General features: G+C 42.2%; 1 protein-coding gene across 3 annotated transcripts in view; it reads left to right on the forward strand.

The window, feature by feature from the left end:
- NIPAL2 (NIPA like domain containing 2) overlaps positions 1-22591 on the forward strand; it is a 64119-nt gene that overhangs the window by 12150 nt on the left and 29378 nt on the right. The window contains exons 1-5 of one of the 3 annotated variants that reach the window (XM_059672138.1): positions 3448-3516; positions 4215-4534; positions 6261-6432; positions 16286-16486; positions 21215-21274. In XM_059672138.1, coding sequence (XP_059528121.1) covers positions 21235-21274 — 40 coding nt within the window. In that variant the 5' untranslated portion in view covers positions 3448-3516; positions 4215-4534; positions 6261-6432; positions 16286-16486; positions 21215-21234. Of the gene's footprint in view, positions 1-3447; positions 3517-4214; positions 4535-6260; positions 6433-16285; positions 16487-21214; positions 21275-22591 lie in introns of those variants that run through there. The other 2 variants (XM_059672136.1, XM_059672137.1) reach the window with 2 other exon arrangements.

The following is a 22591-nucleotide window of genomic DNA, read 5'->3' on the forward strand; positions in this document are numbered from 1 at the left end:
TGTGTTCCTGACTGAATTTTTTTCTTCTTTTTCCACATACGAGATTTTAGTTTTAACTCAGCTTGGGTTAGTGTTGCAGACAACTTAATTACATACAAGGGCAAGGAGATTAGTAGTAAGGATAGTCCAACCCATTCAGTAACCTGAAAAGCATTGCGTATTTCAGGTTGTCCTGCTATGAATGTGAATATTGTTACTTCATGGCCCTGGTGTAATAAATTCTCTTCACTGCCCTTACCTGCTTCTTCTCTGAACTCCGGAAGTAATCTCCTGCTTCCTGGAATTGGCCTTCCTGCTCCCTGTTCTTGCTCCCTGCCAGTCCATCCTCCACACTGCAGCCAGGAAGAGACTGAAGAACAGATAGCTACTAGTACATTTGTAGCATTTTAGTTCTCAGGGCAAAAAACAAAGCTGTAAATGTTTTTTTGTTTTCAAAATTATTTTATTTTTTATAACTTTCTTAAAATATAATTCACATCCCCTACAATTCCTCGTTTAAAGTGTACAATTCACTGGTTTTAGTATATTCGCAGAGCTGTGCAGCCATCACCACAGTCATTTTAGAACATTTTCATCACCTCCGAAGGAAACCCTCCACCCTTTAGCTTAAACCCCACGCCTCCCATCCTTCCCAACCCTAGGCAACCACAAATCGGTTTTCTGTCTCTCTAGATGTGCCTGTTCTGGGCCTTCCAGACAAATGGAATCATAGGCTATGTGCTCTTTGCGACTAGACTTTCCTTCACTTGGCATAAGCTTCTCAAGGCTTACCTAGGCCATAGCATACATCCCTGCTTCCTTCCGTTCTGTTGCTGAACGATATTCATTGTATGAATGCACTACATTTTGCTTGCTCGTTAGGTGATGGACGCTTGAGCCATTTCCACTTGGGGCTATTATGAATAATGCCGCTATGAATGCTTGTTGTACAGGTTTTTGTGTGGACATATGTTTTCATTTCTCTGGGATATGTACCTAGGAGTGGAATTGCTGAGTCAAATGGAAACTTAACTTTTTGAGGAACTGCCAGACTGTTTCCAGAGTGCTTTTACATTTTATGTTTCCATCAGCAGTGTGAGGGGGCTCTGATTTATCTACGTTCTCGCGAACACTAGTTATTATCTGGCTTTTTATGTTAGCCATCTTACTCGGTGACGAGCTGGTATATCACTGTGGTTTTGATTTGCATTCTCTGATAGCTGAGGATCTCGAACATCTTTTCATGTGCTTATTAGGCGTTTGTCTTCTTGAGAGAAATGTTTATTCAGACCCTTTGCTCACTTTTGTTTGGGTTGTCTTTTTAGTATTGAGTTGTAAGAGTTCTTTATATGTTCTAGATGCGAGTCACTTATTAGATATATGATTTACAAATATTTTCTACTCTTTTATGGGTTGTCTTTTCACTTTCTTGATAGTGGTTTTTGAAATCAAATAGTTTTCAATATTGCTGAGGTCCAAACATTTTCTCGTTTGTTGCTTATATTTCTGATGTTTTACCAGTAAGACTCCATGGCCAGGTCCATAGTCATGAAGATTTACTCCTGTGTTTTCTCCTGAGATTTTTGTAGTTTGGGCTCTTGCATTTAGGTCTTTTGAGTTAATTTTTTAGTTAATTTTGAGTTAATTTTTGTACATGGTGTGAGGTCAGCAGCTGTATCATTTTACATCCCCAGCAGCAAAGCACAGGGTTCCAATTTCTCCACACCCTTCCCAACACTCATTATTTTCCTTTTTTTTTTTAGACATCCTCATGGGTGTGAAGTGATAGCTCATTGTGGTTTTGATCAGCATTTCTCTAATGATTAGTATTGTTGAGCATCTTTTTATGTGCCGGTGAGCCATTTGTATATTGTCTTAGGAAAAATAGCTGCTCAATTCCTTTGCCCATTTTTAAATTGGAGTGTTTATTTTGTTGTTGAATTATAGGAGTTCTTTATATATTCTGGATATCAATCTTTATCAGATATATGAGTTGTCAATATTTTCTCATGTAGGTGGGTTGCCTCTTCATTCTGTTAAGAGTGTCCTTTGAGGCATAAAAGATTTTAATCTTGACGAAGTCCAATTTATCTGTTTTTTTTTCTTTTGTTGCCGTGCTTTTGGTGTCATATCCAAGAAATCATTGCCAAATGTTGCTACCAATTTCTAAACCCTTGCCCTGGTGGCATTTAAACTACTCAGTGAATTGTTTAAGGAATTTTGAAGTTATTTCTATTTATCATCTTACTTTTGTAATTATGGGAGATTTTCATTCAATCCTAAACTTCATCTGAGTCTTTATTTTCCTGATTGCTGCCAAATGCATTTAACTGGAAATCAAAAGCATGGAAATAGCACATTGTCTTATGATACAATTGTTCCCCATGAGGAATAGCGATCAAAATTATTGCCAACTGCCTTTATTAGGAAAAGAAAATTCTTAACTGATTAAAGACTAGGGATATTGTATATCAACTATTCAATGGGTTTTTAACTTTTTTGCTTCCTTTTTTTTTTTTTAATACTGAATTTCACTTCGGCTCATATAAACTTCTAACACTTCAAAGACATTTTGCATTCTGAAAAGGGTTCCTTGTGGTTGTAACGTTCATTTGAAATTCAAATAACTCCTTGGAATTTGAAGCAAGCTGGAAGTTATGCACTATAGAAGAAGAGGGGGAAAATCCCTTAAATCATTGCTAATTTATCATGCTAGAAGATATTCTACCTTTGTATTTAGAGAGGAGCTGCTAATGCATCTTTTGAAGTCATCAAATAATAGATTCACTATCTATAGTAAACATCTTGGGCAATGTGAAAGGAATAATTTTTTAACCTATATCGTTCTTGTTTTAAACCACTATACATATGTCCAAGCAAGTTTTGTCCAAGCCCCTAATTTTGTAGTGTAGATGATATCAAAGACCCAATAGAAGCCTAAGACATGGTTCTCTTTCCTCAGAGTTCGCCATCTATTTATAGAGCCTGATGATACACATGACAATATAAAAGGACTAAGGCAGGGATCCTCAAACTTTTTAAACAGGGGGCCAGTTCACTGTCCCTCAGACCGTTGGAGGGCCGGACTATAGTTTAAAAAAAAAAACTATGAACAAATTCCTATGCACACAGCACATATCTTATTTTGAAGTAAAAAACCAAAATGGGAACAAATACAATATTTGTATTTGCATGTGGCCTGTGGTCTGTAGTTTGAGGACCCCTGGACTAAGGGATGCTCACTCTTTAGAGTCTGAGAAAGTAAAGATGGGCTACTAATCCTAATAAAGTCATTATTCATGTTTCAAACAACCCTCCCAAATGGATGCCAAGTAAATATTTGCTGAATGAACAAATGAATGAATGTATCAACCTAAAATGTTTTGCTGTTTGGGGTGTTTGTTTTTTAGTAAATATTGTACAAGTGCTATTTAGCGCACCATTTAAATAAAACATTTTCTTTTTCAGTTTCACCTTTTTGGAGTTTTGCTGGCTGTTTTAGGAAACTTGGTAATCAGCATTTCCCTAAATATTCAGGTAAGAAGAGCTTACTTTTCTAATTCTGAATTTTTCTAGCACATGACGATTTTAATGGGCCATGGACACTTTTGCCTTCTTGGGCTTTTCCTTCATTAAAAATATAAAAATTATATTTTATGACCTTGCCAACATAAAGAGAAATATAATCCAACTGGATTACAGTCATGTTTTCTCTTCTTCTGATTTTAAAATAAATTAAATGTTTTTGTGGTCCTCTTGATAGTATTATATACCGTAGGCAAGGTGTGTAGGTGGCTTATGAGTTTGTACCCCACTTAAAAAGATACTCATAGTCTTGACATAAGCTAAGATTTTCTTTAATGTTCCATGTTTTCTTCTAGTACTTTTATTGTTTTCTTTAAAAAATTTTTAAGTAATCTAGAATTGTACATACTTTGCAATAAGGAAGTTCAGTTATCATAAAATCAATAAGGAAATAGGGCTTTATTCAATGGCCAGTTTTTCAGGAATTTATATGTTTAAAATACAAAGAAATACTCAAGCCAGATATAAGTAAGACTCTCCCAACCTAACCCTCTGCTCCCAAAGCATTCTACCATGGTGTATTCATTGCGATAGCTACTTTGACTCAGAAATTTGAATCTCTTTTTAAAAGGTTTTTCTTTATTAATTTATTAACTTCATTTCAATTATGTTTATTTCGGCATCTGGACTTTTCGATATTCTGAAATCAGTGTTTTGGAGGAAAGGCTTTACCACCAGAACACAGGTGTCGTGAAAACCACCACTAAATCAAAACCAAAACGGGAAAGGAAAAGACTTATATCAGCATCATGGTCATTGGACATGTAGATTGCGGCAAGTCTACCACCGCTGGCCATCTGATCAGGTGTGATGGGACTGACAGAAGAACCATCAAAAATTTGAGAAGGAGGCTGTTGAGATGGGGAAGGGCTCCTTCAAGTATGCCTGGGTCTTGGAGAAGCTGAAAGCTGAAAGCTGAAACATGAACATGGTATCGCTACTGATATCTCCCTGTGGAAATTCGAGAATAGTATGTATTATGGCACACAGAGACTTCATCAAAAACATGATTACAGGCACATCTAAGGCTAACTGTACTGTCCTGACTGTTGCCCCTGGTGTAAGTGAATTTGAAGCAGGCATCTCCAAGAACGGGCAGACCTCTGAGCATACTCTCTTGGGTGTGAACCAACTAATTGTTGACGTTAACAAAAAGGATTCCACTAAGCCGCCCTGTAGCCAGAAGAGATATGAGAAAATTATTAAAGAAATTGGCACCTACATTAAGAGAATTGGCTACAGCCCTGACACAGTAGCATTTGTGCCAATTTCTGGTCGGAATGGTGACAATATGCTGGAGCCAAGTGCTAACATAACATGCCTTGATTCAAGGGATGGAAAGTCACCCATAAAGCTGGCAGTGCCAGTGGAACCACGCTGCGTGAAGCTCCGGATTGGATCCTGCCACCAACTGGCCCAACTGACAAGCCCTGGAGTCTGCCCCTGCAGGATGTCTACAAAATTGGTGGTATTGGCACTGTCCCCGGGGGCCAAGTGGAGACTGGTGTTCTCAAATCCAGCTTCATGGCCACCTGTGCTCCAGGCAGTGTTACAACTGGAGCAAGGTCTGTTGCGATGCACCATGAAGCTTCGAATGAAGCTCTTCCTGAAGACAGTGAGGGCTTCAGGGTCAAGAACGTGCCTGTCAAAGATGACACTGTGGCTGGTGGCACAGAGATGACCCACCAGTGGAAGCAGCTGGCTTCACAGCTCAGGTGATGATCCTGAACCATCCAGGCCAGATCAGTGCTGGCCATGCACCGGTGCTGGATGGTCACACAGCTCACATGGCTTGCCCATTTTCTGAGCCGAAGGAGAAGATTGATTGTCATTCTGGGGAAAAGCTAGGAGACGGCCCTAAGTTTTTGAAATTTGGTGACGCTGCCATCGTCAGGATGGCTCCTGGCAAGCCCGTGTGTGTGGAGAGCTTCTCGAACTATCCTCGTTTGGGCCATTTTGCTGTTCGTGACATGAGACGGACAGTTGCTGTGGGTGTCATCAAAGCATTGGACAAGAAGGCAGCTGGAGTTGGCAAAGCCACCAAGTCTGCCCAGAGAGCTCAGAAGCTAAATGCATGTCATCCTCATACCTGCCACCCCCTTCTTAATCAGACAGTCTCGGAACTGTTTATCTCCATTGGCCGTTTAGGTTTAATAGTAAAAGACCGGTGAACGATTCATGCCTCGTAAAACCTTCAGAAGGAAAGGAGAATGTGTTATGGGCCATTTGGATTTTTTTTTGTATGTGTGGCAATTTTTAAATTATTTGTTTTTAAAATCAGTATTTTTTAATGGGAAAAACTAGCTTGACCAAAAATCTGTCACAGAATTTTGAGACCCATTAAAACTAAGTTTAATGAGAACAAAAAATAATAAAAAGTGTTTTGGTCGAGGACCAAAAAGTCACTTAACTCCTTCCCATACACCTCAACTTTTGATAGTATTGATACTTATTTTACAGAGTTGTTATGGGAATGAAGCAACATTCAGATGTGAGAAGGCCCTGGGAACTCTAAAATGCTACGTCAGTGTGAATCACTTCTGCTGCTCATATGCTGGACACAAACACAGAACCATAATCGTTGCTCTACAATGATCTGGCAGATAAATGTTAAAGCCACGATGCAAATTTATAGGGCCAACATTTTTAAAACAAGTTTTAAATATCTTCTTATTTACATTCTGATTTACTTCTAGAAATATTCTCACCTTCAGTTGGCGCACCAAGGGCACGCAAGGCCTTTCTTCAGGAGCTTGCTGTGGTGGGGCGGGGCCCTCCTGATGGCCCTGGGAGAGACAGGGAACTTCGCGGCCTACGGATTTGCCCCCATCACGCTCATCGCTCCGTTAGGCTGTATGTCTGTTACAGGTGAGCCAATTTCCTGTGTTTTAACAAATGGAAATTTTAAGAGACCAGAAAGTTGATGAAAAACATACAACTTAAAAAAACACATGCAGAAAGGAAGAAGGTTTATTCCTGTCTTCTTAGCATGTTAACGTCACACAATAGACTACTCATTTCAGTTATTCGCTGTCATGCTGCCACCTGAACCATGAATAAACTTGCATTTGGTAGCTTGACCACTGTGCATAAAAGCCCAATTCCCAGCCTGCGTCTGATTAAATTCACAGTAACAGCAAATGTTATGCTGTGCTTGTTAATTATTAATGAATCATCTCAAGGCATCTTGTAATACAATTTATATTTTATTCATATGTTAAACTGGCATTGCATGTACTTAGATGCTTTGGTGCCTAATCTCGACGCCATAGGTTAGCATCCCTTTTACATTAAAAATTAAATATTTGTTTCTTTTAAAATTTATGTGATTTACTAAGTACATTTAGAAAAGGGAATGTGAGATGTGGCTAAAAGACTAAAAAAGGAGCAAAAATCACTGCTGAAAAGGAGAACAAATTCTCTAAACCTCGTTAAATCAATAAGATCTTTTTATTTTTACTCTCTATTTGCTGCTATGGAAACAGCATGTTTCTAAATTTCTGTGAATGTGGAAACCATTGAAATAGAAACAAGTGGACGGTTATTGTCTGGTAACAACTAGATCAAGCATACCATGTGCTTACATATCCCAGTTTTAGTATTTCTCCTAGGAAGTATAAAATAGTCTTAAGGAATGCATCGTTTGAACTGAAATAATGTGTATTCACAGAGAATTTCATTTTGTTTATCAAGTAATTTCCTCTTCTTAATCATTCAAAATATTTAAATACTTTTATGATCTATGATGATAGAACATTTAGCAAAGACCACTTTTTTAATTTCTAGATATTGTTCCGTTAAAATCGCCATGCTGTTACTACTCTGAATAGGCTCACAATTGATGTAATTCTTTATCATTTTTAACATCCTGATAAAGGGAGCAATTTGGGTATGTCTTATCTTCTATTTAGTATACATACCATGTACACGGGCGTCCTAGATTTTATTTTCAAAATCTGAGAAATAACATAAAAGATCTAGTTATATTGTCAACGTGGGACTTCAGGCCCCCAATTCCCCAATTGTTCTGAAAATGTTATATTATTCTTCATAATGACTGTATATTTAGAGTCGATCTTTAGTTTTGTTTCTTTTTCTTCTTTCTCCTCAATTTCCATGAAATAGCTAAAGGAAAAAAGTGTCCAGGCATAATAGTTACCAGGGGCCAGGCTGAGGGCACCAGATTATACTGAAATTCTCCATTGATCGCCAGATACCCAGTCCTGGGAAATCATTTTTCTGGGAACAAAATAAAAGAGAACTATTCTAACCAGCTGAAAGCAAGAGGGATATGGCTGGATTTATTGTATAGACCTGAGACTTCCCAGAAATGAAATATAGCCAGGCCTCCTGGGACCTGAGGTAGAAATTCAGAAGTTGCCGGAAATGTAGGGCCCTCATTGCAGATCCTCAGTGAAGCTGCCGTGAAACTGCTCATTGCAGCATGACTTGCTCTCATTAACCACAGGAAGCGTAAGGGGTCCCACCTTTCCCTCACTGTCCTGTCCTCCCCAAGCCCCCTGTGGGGCCTGCCTGCCCACTTCAAACTCTGAGTCCACTGCCTTGGCCGATGGGCTTGGCTTAATGCTTCTCACCGTTTGGTGTGTGTGATCTTAGCCCCAATTAATGGTTCACATTTAGAACATTTGTAGCAACTTCCCTCTCTGCCCATTGAAAACGATTCCAAGAAGTAAATGATGGCCGCAAGCACAAATCATTTTCTGCTTTACAGTCTTTGCAAATAATAATATATTCTCAGAAGTAATATCCCCACAGCACTCCTGAGCTGAATTTAGGTTACAATGAAGTGTCGTGGGTGGGATAGGGACTACTGTGATGGAGAATTTCCCCCAGAACAACCCCCGACCACCCTGAGATTCTTTATAAAGGTTATGGAAACTCGAGAGAATTTGAAGCGAAGGGGAAAGTCTTTTTCACGCAGACGTATCTTATGGCTGTGTTTATAGATAAGGCAGAAGAGTGTCCACACTTCTTTGCTAGAACTTTTCCCCCTTATTATTCCTTGGGAGCCTCAACAGAGAAATCAAATCTCCCTTTGAATTAAGAAAAAAAGGATAATGTCTGTTGCAATGTTGCATGGAGGTTGCATCTTCTGTTCTGGCCTCTTTTTCTTCCTCTGCTTTATAAATTTTTAAAAAGAAATTAAAATCTAGGACACTCTCGACAGTTTAGCTCTGAAGTCCAAGCGAAGGGTACCTTCCCTCTTCCTCCGGCCGGTCTGCTCCTTCCAGCCCTCTGTGCTCCTTGACCCCATGTGCAGTCTCACCACACACGGGTGTGCATGTGTCGGACCTGCTGCTCTGTCTTAGTCATCAGACTCCTGCTCCCTCTCTACATTGCAATCGAGCAGGGTTTTTTTGTTTGTTTGTTTGTTTGTTTTAATTAGGACTAGTATGGAAGAAGCACTATGGTCAGCGTTATGGATATTTCCATTCGCACTCTCTCCACGTTCCCGCCTCAAACCATCTTCATTTCTGTCCTTTCTGGCCCTCTGTCTGTCTGTGTCCTGCTGGACCCCACTGACGTGTTCACCCTGAGACAGCGTTTCACAAGGAGACTTTTGCCGGTGCTTTCGAGGGTGTTCTAAGGGACAAAGAATTCCCCAGTCAAGCACGTTTCTGAAATACTAGGCTTCCAGTGACGCAGGTGTCATCCATGTGGCGTTCCGGGGCCTGGGGTGGGTCCAGGCACAGGGTCAGTCTTTCATAGGCAGAGGCAGTGGGCCAGGTTTCCCAAACCTGACAATCACACGATGCTTTTCTACGAAGCGTCTCTACAAACAACAGTTCTGCTGAGGACCCTCGGGGACCTCTGAAGGCAGAGCTCACAGCAGTCCCCGCATCGGGACTCAGCCGGGATAGACGACGGCCTGAGCGGGCGGTGGGCTTGGATGATGGGAAACAGTCCTGGTGAGCAGGCAGATCGGAGTGGCCAGGCCTGGGTCCTGCTTTTTGAGAGAGAGAGTCGGAGCCCTCGTATCCTTGTGCACCTTGTGCTTTCCCACTACTTTTCCCACTAAAGGCCTTTGTCAGTGAGGAATAGGTCCCAACGCGTGTTCTGCGGAAAGGCTGGTGATACCAGCAGTGCGGTTAATTTTAGACTTGTGTTTGATTTTCCATAATTAAGAAAGCTTAATGGGTAGTTTTTTCACTTTCATCTAGCGCTTCGGCTGGATGCTTCCCCAATAAGCCAGGGCAGTAGAATGGCCAGGAGCACAAGCTCTCGGGCCACACTGAGGCTCCAATCTCAGTCCTGCCCCTGGAAAGCTCTGTGACCTTGGGCAAGGTGTTTAAACCGGTTCATGCCTCGATTTCTAATCTGTAAAATGGGAGTAAAAAGAGTGCTCACCCCAGTCAGAGAGAGACAAGTATCACGTGATCTCACTCATAGGTGGAATCTGATGAACAAAATAAACTGATGAACAAAATAGGTCCAGAAACATGGAAGCATGGAACAGACTGTGGAACCTCAGAGGGAAGGCGGGGGTGGGTGGGTGGGGAGAGATTAACCAAAGGATTTATATGCATCTATGTATAATCCAGGGGCACAGACAGTAGTGTGGTGAAGGCCTGGTGGGGGGGTGCTTGTGTGGAGGAAGTTAATGGGGGGAGAAGAGGGGGGGTCTGTAATACTTTCAACAATAAAGATAATTGTTTTAAGAAAAGAAAAAGAGTGCTTACCTCAGACGTGGTCACAGGAGGAATTGGGTAACACCCTGAGAACAGAACTAGCGGAGCAGTAAGTACAGTGTCTGCCTCGGCGACAGCACTGGCTCTCGCTGCTGTGCCTCCTTCTCACGTAGAAACGAAATTCAAAGTTCACAATTCCCTATGACGGCGTTGCCTCCAGGCCCCCGAAGGTGGCCAATGGTTACATTTTCCAAAGAGGACGAACTAGTTCAAGAAAAGCTTTTCGTTCTTATCCACGCAGTGGTTAATCTTCAGGGCGCTGAGAAGTCGGATCTTCCCGGCTCCTCTGTGGGGCCATTAAGCAGTAATTACCCTTTGACTCCTCCTCACATTCCCTACCAAAACAAGTTGGAAAATGCTAGGATTTCCAGATAACCTACCACGACAAAATGCACCTAGAAACCAGACCCAGGAGTTTGTCAGAGGACAAGTGGTAACAGCCTGAGATGTGTGTGCAACTCTGTCTTCTTGCTACTCTCACTTTGCAGCACTTTCTTTGCTGACTAACTTCAAAGAGGATGAAGGGCTGAGTTTTTCAGGTCTAACTGCAATTTAAGAATGTGTTTTCTGTCCGGCTGGCGTGGCTCAGTGGTTGAGTGTTGACCTATGAACCAGGAGGTCACGGTTCAGTTCCCGGTCAGGGTACATGCCCCGGTTTGGCTCGATCCCCAATAGGGGACGTGCAGGAGGCTGCCCATCAATGATTCTCTCTCATCATTGATGTTTCTACCTCTCTCCCTCTCCCTTCCTCTCTGAAATCAATAAAAATATATTTTTTAAAAAAAATAGCTTCTGAAGAACTATTTACTATACCAAAAACTTAGTGAAAAGAAGTAAGTTGGATATCTGTAGAACTTGTACTAAAATTTTAAACTTCTGCCTTTCCTGGCTCCTAGACTGAATTCAGCAGGCGTGGTCTCTGCTCAGTGCCTTTTTGGGAGTTAGCAAAAGGCAGCCTTTCTCGTGGTACTTTGTCTGCAAATTGGAATACGTTGATTTTATTGAAGCAGGACACTCTGGTGCCACCTGTCAGAAAGTTGTCCTGGGAAATACACAAACCAACAGAATCTGAGATGTGGGTGGTGCCTCCTCAGCTGCAGTGGCTGTGCCCTGCACAACCTGCTCAGCGGCCCCGGCCGGTCCCGACCTCGCCCTTCCCCTTTGGCAGGTCCCATCGTGCTCTCAGTGGCTTGTTTAATGTCCGTCCTGGCCGTTCAACCGAGAGACCCAGGAGACTGGCTGTGCGTGTCTGGCTGCCTGCCGTTGGCTCTTTCTAGGAGAGGGGCCCAGGGAAATCACACACTACAGCCTCGGGCAATTGGTTTGAAATTGAATTGTGATAAAATGAGGATGGGATGTTCCGATCTAGGGTGTTGGAACAGAGAAGAACATTGTTTCAAAGATTTCCATTCCTGACGAAGCACAGTGGTTCAACATTTCATTGCAAGGGACTTGTGAGTACTCGCTCTTGTAAATGCACAAAGGTTTATAAGACTGTCCTGTGGGGGTTGAGTTGGATTATTTGTGCATCTACAAAGGGTGTCCTTCGTGTAACATTTTCCTTTTTCTGTTCATCCCCATGCCTGTGATCTATGCATTGAGAGACGATTTAAAATCGTTAAGCCCTAGCTGGTTTGGCTCAGTGGATAGTGCATCAGCCTGCGGACTGAAGGGTCCCGGGTTCGATTCTGGTCAAGGGCACATGCCCAGGTTGTGGGCTCAATCCCCAGTAGGGGGGCATGTAGGAGGCAGCCAATCAATGATTCTCTCTCATCGTTGATGTTTCTATCTCTCTCTCCCTCTCTCCCTCTCCCTTCCTCTCTGAAATCAATAAAAATATAAAAAAATAAAAAATCATTAAGTCAGCAACAATCCAAAGAGTTGAAGCCACATAGAGTGACGAAGATTCAGGGCAGAGCTTGCTCAGTATAAAATTCACCAGGGGTGGCACGGGAGCGGGCCACGAAGGGAGCTTGCTGCAGGGGCAGGAGGGTGGAACAGATGGAACATGAGGGACAGTCTCCAGCTTTGTGCCTCCGAGTATACTTTTTGGAAGTAATTAGAAAAGAGCCCAGAGGAGATATCATCTTTCTCCAATTAAACCCGGGCAGTCCTTTAGAAACAGCGAAAGGTAAGGACCTAACATTGAATGTGCGTCCTCTGTGCCAGGCACCATCTGAGCCACATACGCTTATTCTCCTTAATTATTTCCCAGATGAATAGAAATGAGTCATAAGTAGGTTAAATTTGAGGTGAATTGTACGAGATCAAACACTTGGAATATTAAATGGAACGATAAAAATTAATAGCAGCTCAGTCTCCTTGGCCCTGGGATAATTTCCTAAGAGAAGGAGTCACCCTCAGCGTGGCTAATTTGGATTAAAACTGGAGAAGAGAGTGAGACATATGACTGATAAGTCTTTTCCGTCTCTAATTTCCCCCAACATGCTGGCTTTTGCTCAAAATGAAATGCAGGATGTGGAATATATGTTGTTTCGTGTATTTCTGTTGTGCTGTTAGGAAGCTCTACACTGAAACATGTCTGTGATCCATTAGATGAGGGGCATAGCGTAGCCAGATGCCCGGGCGAGGCCTTTTGGAGTTCCAGAGAAGTCATCTCAAGCAGAAACTTGGGTCTCCAAGATTTTTATTAGAAACAAATGAAAGGAAGCATAAACAGACCAATGAGTGAGTGACATCGCGTTCCACAGGCCTAGATACTGCGCGTGTCCCAGCGCATGGAGCCCTGTGCTTAGTGCCAGCCCGTGAACTCGCTGGGGCTCCAGACCTCACAGCTGCCTGTGACAGTGGCGCTTCGCATGGATGTTTATCTTCATGTTGGACATGTGCAAAGATAAGATACCCCTTTTCTCAGTGACTTGCTGGGCTGTCTGCTTCAGCACATGGTCCTAAAAACAGCCCAAGTAACATCCTATATAATAAAAGCCTAATATGCTAAGTGTCTGGTCGTCTGGTCATCCCTTCAACCAATCAAAGCGTAATATGCTAGTGATATGCTAAGGTCACTCAACTGCTCACTGTCATGTGCACTGACCACCAGGAGGCCGACAGTCAACCAGTCGACCAGTCGCTGTCATGTGCACTGACCACCAGAGGGCAGACGCTCTGACCAGCAGGTTAGCTTGCTGCTGGGGTCAGGCCAATCAGGACTGAGCAAGACGGGTCAGACACACCCCTGGAACCCTCCTGCGGTCCCTCCCTGGCTGACCAACCTCCCACATCCCTCATCGCCCCGATTGTGCACCGGTGGGGTCCCTCGGCCTGACCTGCGCCCTCTCGCAATCCGGGACCTCTTGGGGGATGTCGGAGAGCTGGTTTCAGCCCGATCCTGCAGGCCAGGCTGAGGGACCCCACTGGTGCATGAATTCATACACCGGGCCTATATGTGTGGAATAAAGCTCTGAGGTTCTCACCTTACGTCTGTCCGCTCGTGCACTCAGCTGAAAGCATTCCAAAAACCTAAAAACTGTATTTGCGTCCATCCTTATTATTTGAGAACACCACAATGTATTTCTAGAGAAACTGCTATTGTTGAAGTAATGCACATTTAAATTTTAATACAGAGTTAATCTTTCCAATGATAGCATTTTCATTTTTTTTTGGAGTCTTTTCAAGTTTAATCACTACTGTGTGTCAAGAAAAAAATGTAGAAAAGAAGGGATTATTGCTCTTAATCCAGGTACATTTCCTCATTTGAAATTATGCAAATAACCTATGAATTATCTTGTTATTATCTTCAATAAATGACAATAGCAATTTTTTTAGTATGATGAATTACTTACTTTCATTCCTACCATTAGGGATGGTAGGCTAACTTTTTTCTCTGTAAAGAAACATCTTTCAACGTGTCCTCAGATTCAAATCCTAACTCCACGGGGCACGTTGTAACGGACATGTAATTCTACAACTAACAAGGAATGATAATTGTGGAGCAGTCAGTGCCTCGTCCGATTAGACTAGACTGAGCCTGAGAGCACGCTCCATGTGTGCACGTGCTCGACGCTGGGCTGTGACTGACACGAACGTGCTTTGCGGTTTGCTTTCCCCCGTACAATACAGCTGCCCTTCCAAGCTGTCAGAAACCACAAGCCAGATATTTACATGCGAGGATCTGTTTGTAGCATTATGATGTCAGTCTGTTCTTTTCATGTCATGGGTGACTTTGTTTTTTCATAAAGGAAGAGTTTTCTTTACTACGTTGCCTTCTGCTTTCCTATATGATAAACACATACCCCGAGTTCTCCTCAGATGGGAGACACGAAACGATAACTCGAATGTCCAGGAAATGGAAATTGAGGACTCGGACAGTGCTCACACACTGGTGGTGGCCTGCTGACCAGCTCTGGCCTCGGCTGTGTTTTGTTTGGCTCAAACAGTGCTTATAAGGATACAAATGATTTCCCCATGCTTAGAAACTGGACCATGACACACAAGAACTGGGTTTTTGTCCAGAAGAATCAGATCTGGTAGCAGGGGACTCGCAGTGCGCGAGGGCTGAGTGGTGGCTGCCACCTGTCACTGGCTGTGTAGTCCGCGTCGCCACAGCCCACTCTTCTGTCCTCTCCAGGGGATCAGCTAAATGGCCACTGTCGGCATTTGCGTTTGTGACCTGAATGGGTTTTTTCTTTCCAATTGAATCAAATAAGAATATCATATCATAATTACCTATAGGTAATGTGTAATTGTTTTTATTCTTAAGTTTTGGATTAAATTTGTCTTTTAAGAAGTGGTCATAAAAGGGTAAAAAATGAGAAGTACATGTGAACAAAACCTTTTTTTTTTATTCTTTATTGATTAAGGTTTTACATATGTCTCCTTTCCTCCCCCCATCAGTTTATATATGTTGTTCATTATATTCCACAAATGAGTGAGACCATGTGATATTTATCTTTCTCCGACTGGCTTATTTCGCTTAGCATGGTGCTCTCCAGGTCACCCATTGCCCCCCACTTCCCCACCAGCACATGCCCTCACCCCCCTAGTGTCTGTGTCCATTGGTTGGGCTTATATGCATGCATGCAAGCCCTTTGGTTGATCTCTATCCCCTTCCCTCACCTTCCCCTGTCTTCCCTCTGAGGTTTGATGGTCTGTTCGATACTTCTCTGTCTCTGGATCTATTTTTTTTAAATATATTTTTATTGATTTCAGAGAGGAAGGGAGAGGGAGAGAGAAATAGAAACATCAATGATGAGAGAGAATCATTGATCACTGCCTCCTGCACACCCATTACTGGGAATCGTAGCCCACAACCAGGTATGTGCCCTTGACCGAAATCAAACCTGGGACCCTTCAGTCTGCGGGCCAGTGCTCTATCCACTGAGCCACACCAGCTAGGGCTGGATCTATTTTTGTTCATGGGTTTATGTTGTTCATGGTATTCCACAAATGAGTGAGATCATGTGATATTTATCTTTCTCTGACTGGCTTATTTCGCTTAGCATAATGCCCTCCAGGTCCATCCCTGCTGTTGCGAATGGTAGGTGTTCCTTCTTTTTCACAAGTGTAGTATTCCATTGTGTACCTAGATGTACCACAGTTTTTTAATCCACTCGGATTAAAATCTTTTTAAAATAGCCATACTATAACACATTTAAATAGTTATTGAACTTTCTCCTGTGCTATTAAATCTTTGATTAAAAAATTATTATTTGGAGGGGTAGATAATTTAAGTAAAATGTACACAGATAATTCAGTGTTGCAAATTGAAAAAGGGAGTGCCATTTACCTATCACTCTACAGACCCAAAAGTCAAAAATGATTTTTAGGTAAAAATCTACCCTGGGGCTTAATTGCTATCTTACAGAAATGTTACCGAACTCAAGGGGTTTGCCACTTGGGATGTTCTTATTCAAGAACAAGACACGGTTGCCATTAGTTTTATTCTGGCAGCAAGTAAAACTCACATCCAAAGCTCTGCCTTCCCAAAGGGAGGCTTAGCCATTGCTTATGTACACTGTTTGGTTGATTGCCTGTCAATTTCTTCTTTGCAGTTGGCTAAACTTACCTAGTTATGGTTTTGGTCAAGCTCATCCCATTGCAGCTGCAGCTGCAAAATACTGTGCATTTTTTTTAACATATAGCAAGAATAGCATTAAGAACCCCCATGACCTTGAGACCCTTGTCCTGTGTAACAGAAAACTGATGCCTAACTTCTGGTCCTTAGTAGCTATCACAGAAAAAATCCAAATAAAGTTAGTACAACCTATCTGAACTCTCATGCACCGAATTAATGTATGCTTGTTGGTTTCTTCCTCTCACTTGTGGCCTGCTATGGATCTTATAGAGTACCAACTCTTGGCCACATGAAGCTAAGTAACTCTTCCATAATAACAACCAGGTTTTAGAACAAGTCTAAGTGACGTCAGAGAGGAGGTGAATGAAGAACAAATAGAGGGTTTGTTCCTAAGCATACCAGGAAGTATTAGAGAGCCCAATACCAGGACACATCCCTATACCTGGGACTGGAACGGTCCCCCACAGCTAGACTTGGTTCAGCTGCAGCCACCAGAATCTTGCTTGGCCTTTACCTGTTTTCACCTGGAAATCCCAATCAGAATGCCCATGTGTAAGTTTCCTTTGTCAGCCTTGACAGTAAACATCTGCATCCCGATTGCTAACCTGAGTGACACTTAACGGCTGAAGAGAGAATAGATGACTCATCAATAGGAGTCAGTCCATTGTAACAATTGCTAAGATTCTTCGTGGCCATGAAGCTCTATGGTCGAGGCCAAGTGACTATATGACTAAACTTCCCCATGGAGCACTATTTGAGCCAGAGAAAATACGTTAGCTTTTTGTGTGTTTTTTTTTTTTTGTCCTTTCCCCTATGGATAATATTCCTGCTATCTTTTCCCCTCGTGATTCCTACAGAACCACTTCATATGCTGCTTTTCACCTTTTTTAATGTGTTATGGTCATTTGTAGTCCAGTGTCTATCTCTGAGTCACAGTGTGACACGGTGCAATGAATTTAACCCCAAAGTCTATGCCAGCGTGGGCAAACTACAGCCCACGGGCCGGATCCGGCCCGTTTGAAATGAATAAAACTAAAAAAAAACCAAGACCGTACCCTTTTATGTAATGATGTTTACTTTGAATTTATATTAGTTCACACAAACACTCCATCCATGCTTTTGTTCCAGCCCTCCGGTCCAGTTTAAGAACCCATTGTGGTCCTCGAGTCAAAAAGTTTGCCCACCCCTGGTCTATGCACACTCATGTAGACCTGTGTCTGTGAGCGCTCTGTGGAGACCAGTGGCCGGGAGCGTTCTCTGTGTAAACCCATGTCCTACGAAAGCCAGAACGAACCTCTGCCCAAATGTGCATGTAGTCCAAAATGTACCCAACAGTGTGCGTGCTCAGAGGTACCTGTACCCAGCACAAATCTGTTTCGTTTACAAGTGTCTTCTGTTTTAATGCTTTTGATCTAGACATTTTTTTTCTGTTGAATATTGGATTTTACTAGAGGAATAGAAGTGTAATAGGTTTTCCCCCTTTCTAAGTGTCCATTGCACAGTGGTCATGGTTATAGCCACAACTAGACAGGGTTGAGTTTGACAGATCTCTGATTGCCAATGTATACGGGAGCACGTTTAGTTTATTTTTTCCTCATCTTAAACATTTACTACTCTACTTGGAAGTCGCGTGATTAGCTGTTGTTCCGATGCTGTTTTTGCTCTGCCCTGCTCTCATTTTAACAATGTTTTTCAGGGTAAATGAGTTACAAGTAAATGTATCTTAGTAGAATGTTCCTCTTATTGCTTTCTTTGCTAGATAAATAAAATTTAAAATCTTTTTATTCTCTTATGTAAAAATTTTATAGAAAATCTCATGTTCTCTTAAAACAGAAAAATGAGTATATAAGTGCATCAGACATAATTTTCTTTTCAGAAAGTAAAAATAGCATATTTACATTTCATAAAACTCTGATAACTATTTCTCAGCAATCTATATGATTTGATGCATTAGTGTAGTTCAAGCTTATTGTTACCATTCATATCCTTTTTGCGTTTTGTAATGAAATTATCTCCTATATAACATTTCCCCCAATTCCTCTGAAAGTGAACGTATTTATGAAACTGCGGCTTAGCAACAAAAAGAGAAGGGAAATGATGCTTTTCTTCAAGGGAGCAATGGCGTGTAGTTTACTAGGAAGAGCTCTGGACTGGGATAAGGAAACATGGGCGCTGCTTCCACTCCTGCTGTGATATAAATGTTTGTTAGATGAACAGATTGATGAATAAACAACCTCTTTTTGGGCCTCAGTTTCCCAGTGATAACTCCTAGGCCCTGGAGTAGATATCTCTGTCTCCTAGTAGCTCTAGAATTCCCCTGTTCCATGTCAGCAGTGTCTCCCTTCTTACTGGCCTCTTTGCTATGAAATTGTCATCTGTTGTTACAGTGGAATGTATTGTGTGTGCGTGTTAGCATAGGGATACGTTGCCTGTTTTTTTTGTTTGTTTTTTTTTTTTTTTATTGTTAATCTGTCTCCCTCTGCTTGGGAACATTCCTTACCTTATTACACAGGAAGTCAGTGATGGGGGTGGAAGTGGGGTCTTGGTTTTTATACCTTTTCTAATTCTCTAACATGTGAAATTAGTTGACCTGAATTATGCTGGTTCAAACCTGAAACAAGATTTTCAGACATTTTCAATCTGCCCCAAACTCAGTTCTTAATGTAATGGGCTATGTAGTCCGTAGATTAATTTGTGTGCAGGAAATGTTTCTTTCATGTGTTAAAGCCATGCCACACAATTGAATTCATGCCTGGTGGACACTCCCCATGCTCTGTTTATTCTGTGTGAATCGTTCATTCCTATAACAGGAAAAGTTCTCAAGGAAGTAGCTCAACTTGAATGAGAGAGAGCTAGGGTGAGAAAAAGATGGAGAGAACCCATGAGGATCCCAGTTTACCTTGAATGAGTGTTTCTGGTGTAGAATTGTTATATTGTTTTAAATCAATTGCCAGAATATCAGATATATTCAAATTAAAATGATTTAATGGATTATTATACAGACTCATTAAAATGATATCTATGAAGAATTTTTAATGACACGGCAAGTGGTGCGTAATATAGTAACTGAGGAAACCGAGAAAAGAAAATTTGCATTATAGTTTATCTCAATTAAGGAAAATACACAGCCGAAACCGGTTTGGCTCAGTGGCTAGAGCGTTGGCCTGCGGACTGAAAGGTCCCAGGTTCGATTCCGGTCAAGGGCATGTACCTGGGTTGCGGGCACATCCCCAGTAGGAGATGTGCAGGAGGCAGCTGATCGATGTTTCTCTCTCATCGATGTTTCTAACTCTCTATCTCTCTCTCTTCCTCTCTGTAAAAAATCAATAAAATATATATTAAAAAAAAAAAAAAGGAAAATACACACACTAACTGCAGTTTTCTCTAAATGATGAAATTGTTTTATAATGACTTTTTCCCTGTATATTTACTTTAAAAAACAACAACTCGGCTAATAATTTTTTTAATCTAAAATACAGATCATGTTGTATGTCTGTGCTTTGTATTATTGCAAGTTTGCCTTTTCCCATGGCCCCCTCCTCGTGGAGGAATGGCTCCATAGGAGGAACAATGGGGGAAGAGGCGACTTGCCCCCATGGCTGAGCCGTCGCAGAGGCCGTGGCTGTTACGAGGCTGCGGACTCAGTAGCATCGGCAATGGGAAAGAGGGTCTTACACATCACCAGGGCCAGCAAGTGCTGGACAGAGAGATCCGCAAACACTTTACTTATGTGCTAGGCACAAACCACACACTGGAGATCTTAGGAGAATAGGCTGTACCTCAGAGGCAAGTGGATGGATAGTTTGAGGGGAGACACGCAGATCTTACCAGTAGGTGTGGTGAAAAGCTCTATTCCAAGGGGTGACACCCTTAAGGGTGGAGTGGTCAACCTGGTGGTGGGGACTGGGGAGGGCAGAGGTTATGCTTTAGTCTCGAGGTGCTCGAGAGGATGGAGGCCGAGTTGCGTGGGGAATGGCACAAACAGCAGTCCTTCAGCATGAAGCTAGCTGGCGGTGCTGGGAATTAGGACTGTTTTCGTAAGAGTGGGTATGGAATATAAAAGAGGTCAAGGGCAGACGTGGCAAGGAAAGTGGCAGGAGCATAAGCATGGCTGGCTGTCTTTGCATGGCTGCCTCTCCCCTGAAAATGAGAAGAAGCTACTGAAGAGGTTGATAAGCTGTGGCTTGACATGAGATTTGCATTTTAGAAGATGACTCTGGTGGTGTTAAGGGGAAGGGGTCGTGAGATGGGAGGCCCCAGTGAAAACTATTATAGTGGCCTGAGCCAGGGTGAAGCTGGCCTGAGCTGGGACAGTGACAGTGAAATGCAGAGGAGAGGGTGGATTTGAGAGAGACAGGCACAGCTTTAACAGGCCCAGTAGCCTGTTGGATGTGTAGTGTGAGGGGGCAGCCAGGCGGAGTTCTAGGATTCTGGTGCTCGACAGAGGCATCATAGGAGTGAGGATTAGAGGAGGAGGTGATGGGAAATAATGAGTTTCCATTTGGGATATGAAGTTAAGACTTCCTTCTTTCCACCTCCTTTCTTTCCTTCCCTTCTGTCTCTTTCTGCCTTTCCATAGCAACACTGGTGTCACAGTTCCTCCCTCCCTCTTTTCCTCCCTCCTTTCCTCCCTTCCTTTCCATTCATTCATTCAGTTATTAAGGCCTCACTGTCCATGGGGCACCATCCCAATCACGGTCCCAGGGCCATTGTGAGCCAGGCTACTTTCCATGTATCCTGAACCATGAGCAGGAAAGAAGTTATTTTACAGCCACAGCCGCTGGGTTTCTCTGACCAGGACACAGCTAGCCAGCTTAGGACACAAACTGATTAACTCCTTTCAAATGCCATTGCGTAATATATGTTTTTATATTGGAAACACCACTAACGGTCATTGTCTTTCTAGGTAGTGCCTTTATTTCTGCTATGTTTCTGAAAGAAAATTTGAGAGCCTCCGATGTACTAGGTAAGTAATTCTTCAATTCATGTCATTACAGCACTGCTTGATCAGGAAGTAAATAATGCTACCCATAAAAGATATGTGCTTTGGAAACTGGGAACAAATTACTGAAATGATATCATCTTGGAAGTGCCGTTTACTCTTCCATGGGAAAAACTTCCATCTTCATTGCACCCACTCCCCATACTATTGACCACAGCAAATTATTATTTTATAGTATTGTGATTATGAATTTTATGAAATTTTTACGAGCATAATAAAATCCAGTAAATTTTATTTCAAAGGATGTATTTGTTAGACTGTCCTATGAAAGTATACATGAAAAAGGAAAAAACACACCCTGGCCAGTGTTAAGTGGTTAGAGTGTTGGCCCTCGGACCGGGAGGGTCACAAATTCCATTCCTGGTCAAGGGCACGTACCTGGGTTGAAGGTTCGATCCCTGGCCCTGGTCAGACCATGTGCGGGAGGCAACCCATCCATGTGTCTCTCTCACATCAATGTTTCTCCCCTCCCTCCTTTCCTTCCACTCTCTCTAAAAATCAATGGAAATAATATCCTTGGGTGAGGATTAACAAAACAAAACAAAAGAAAACCACACACACAAATTAGATGTACCAGTAGCTACCTGGTTTGCAGTTAGTTCTCTCCAAACATAACATGGAACATTGCTCTTTTATAAAATGTTACTGGGAAATACAGCTGTTGGTGGGAAATGACAGTAGCCTGCCTGGTGTAAGACAGATTTGTTACTAGCAAAGCCATCCGCTATTGATTCTATCTTCCACCTCTTGTTGGAAATGTCATTGGTAAGAAGACTTTGGAGATTCCTGTTTTTTTCATTGACAAACTCCTGTCTGAATTGCTGCTGGCGTGTGATAATGAATATGATCCTTTAGGTGCTTGAAATAAAGCAATGTCCACTCGCTTCCGAGGAGATCACGTTTGCTTTTAGAATGTGAGCATTAGCTGGGACACCAGCATTGCTATGTTGAGCCTTTGTTGTCTCTGATCGTGTTTCCCGGGAGCCAGTGCTGGGGCAGCGCTGGCACTGTTTCTCTTCCTCCTTCCTTGGATTCTGCTACTAGAGTTTGTAGTCAACATTGTCACATTTTTCATGGTTAAAGTGTTTTCCCAAATGCTATTCATACGTGAACTGCATCTTGTCACCTATATTCTTTTTCTATGTTTTTTAAATATATGATCGTTTGTGCAATCATTTGGGGGAGTTGTCTGGAATCAGAAGTAAGAAGGAGCCATGCCCGCGTTTTATAAGTTAAAAACCTTAGATCCTACATCATCTTTCTTAGTTATGTAATGTCTTC

This window comes from Myotis daubentonii, chromosome 17, assembly GCF_963259705.1.
Source record: "Myotis daubentonii chromosome 17, mMyoDau2.1, whole genome shotgun sequence".
Taxonomy (NCBI): domain Eukaryota; kingdom Metazoa; phylum Chordata; class Mammalia; order Chiroptera; family Vespertilionidae; genus Myotis; species Myotis daubentonii.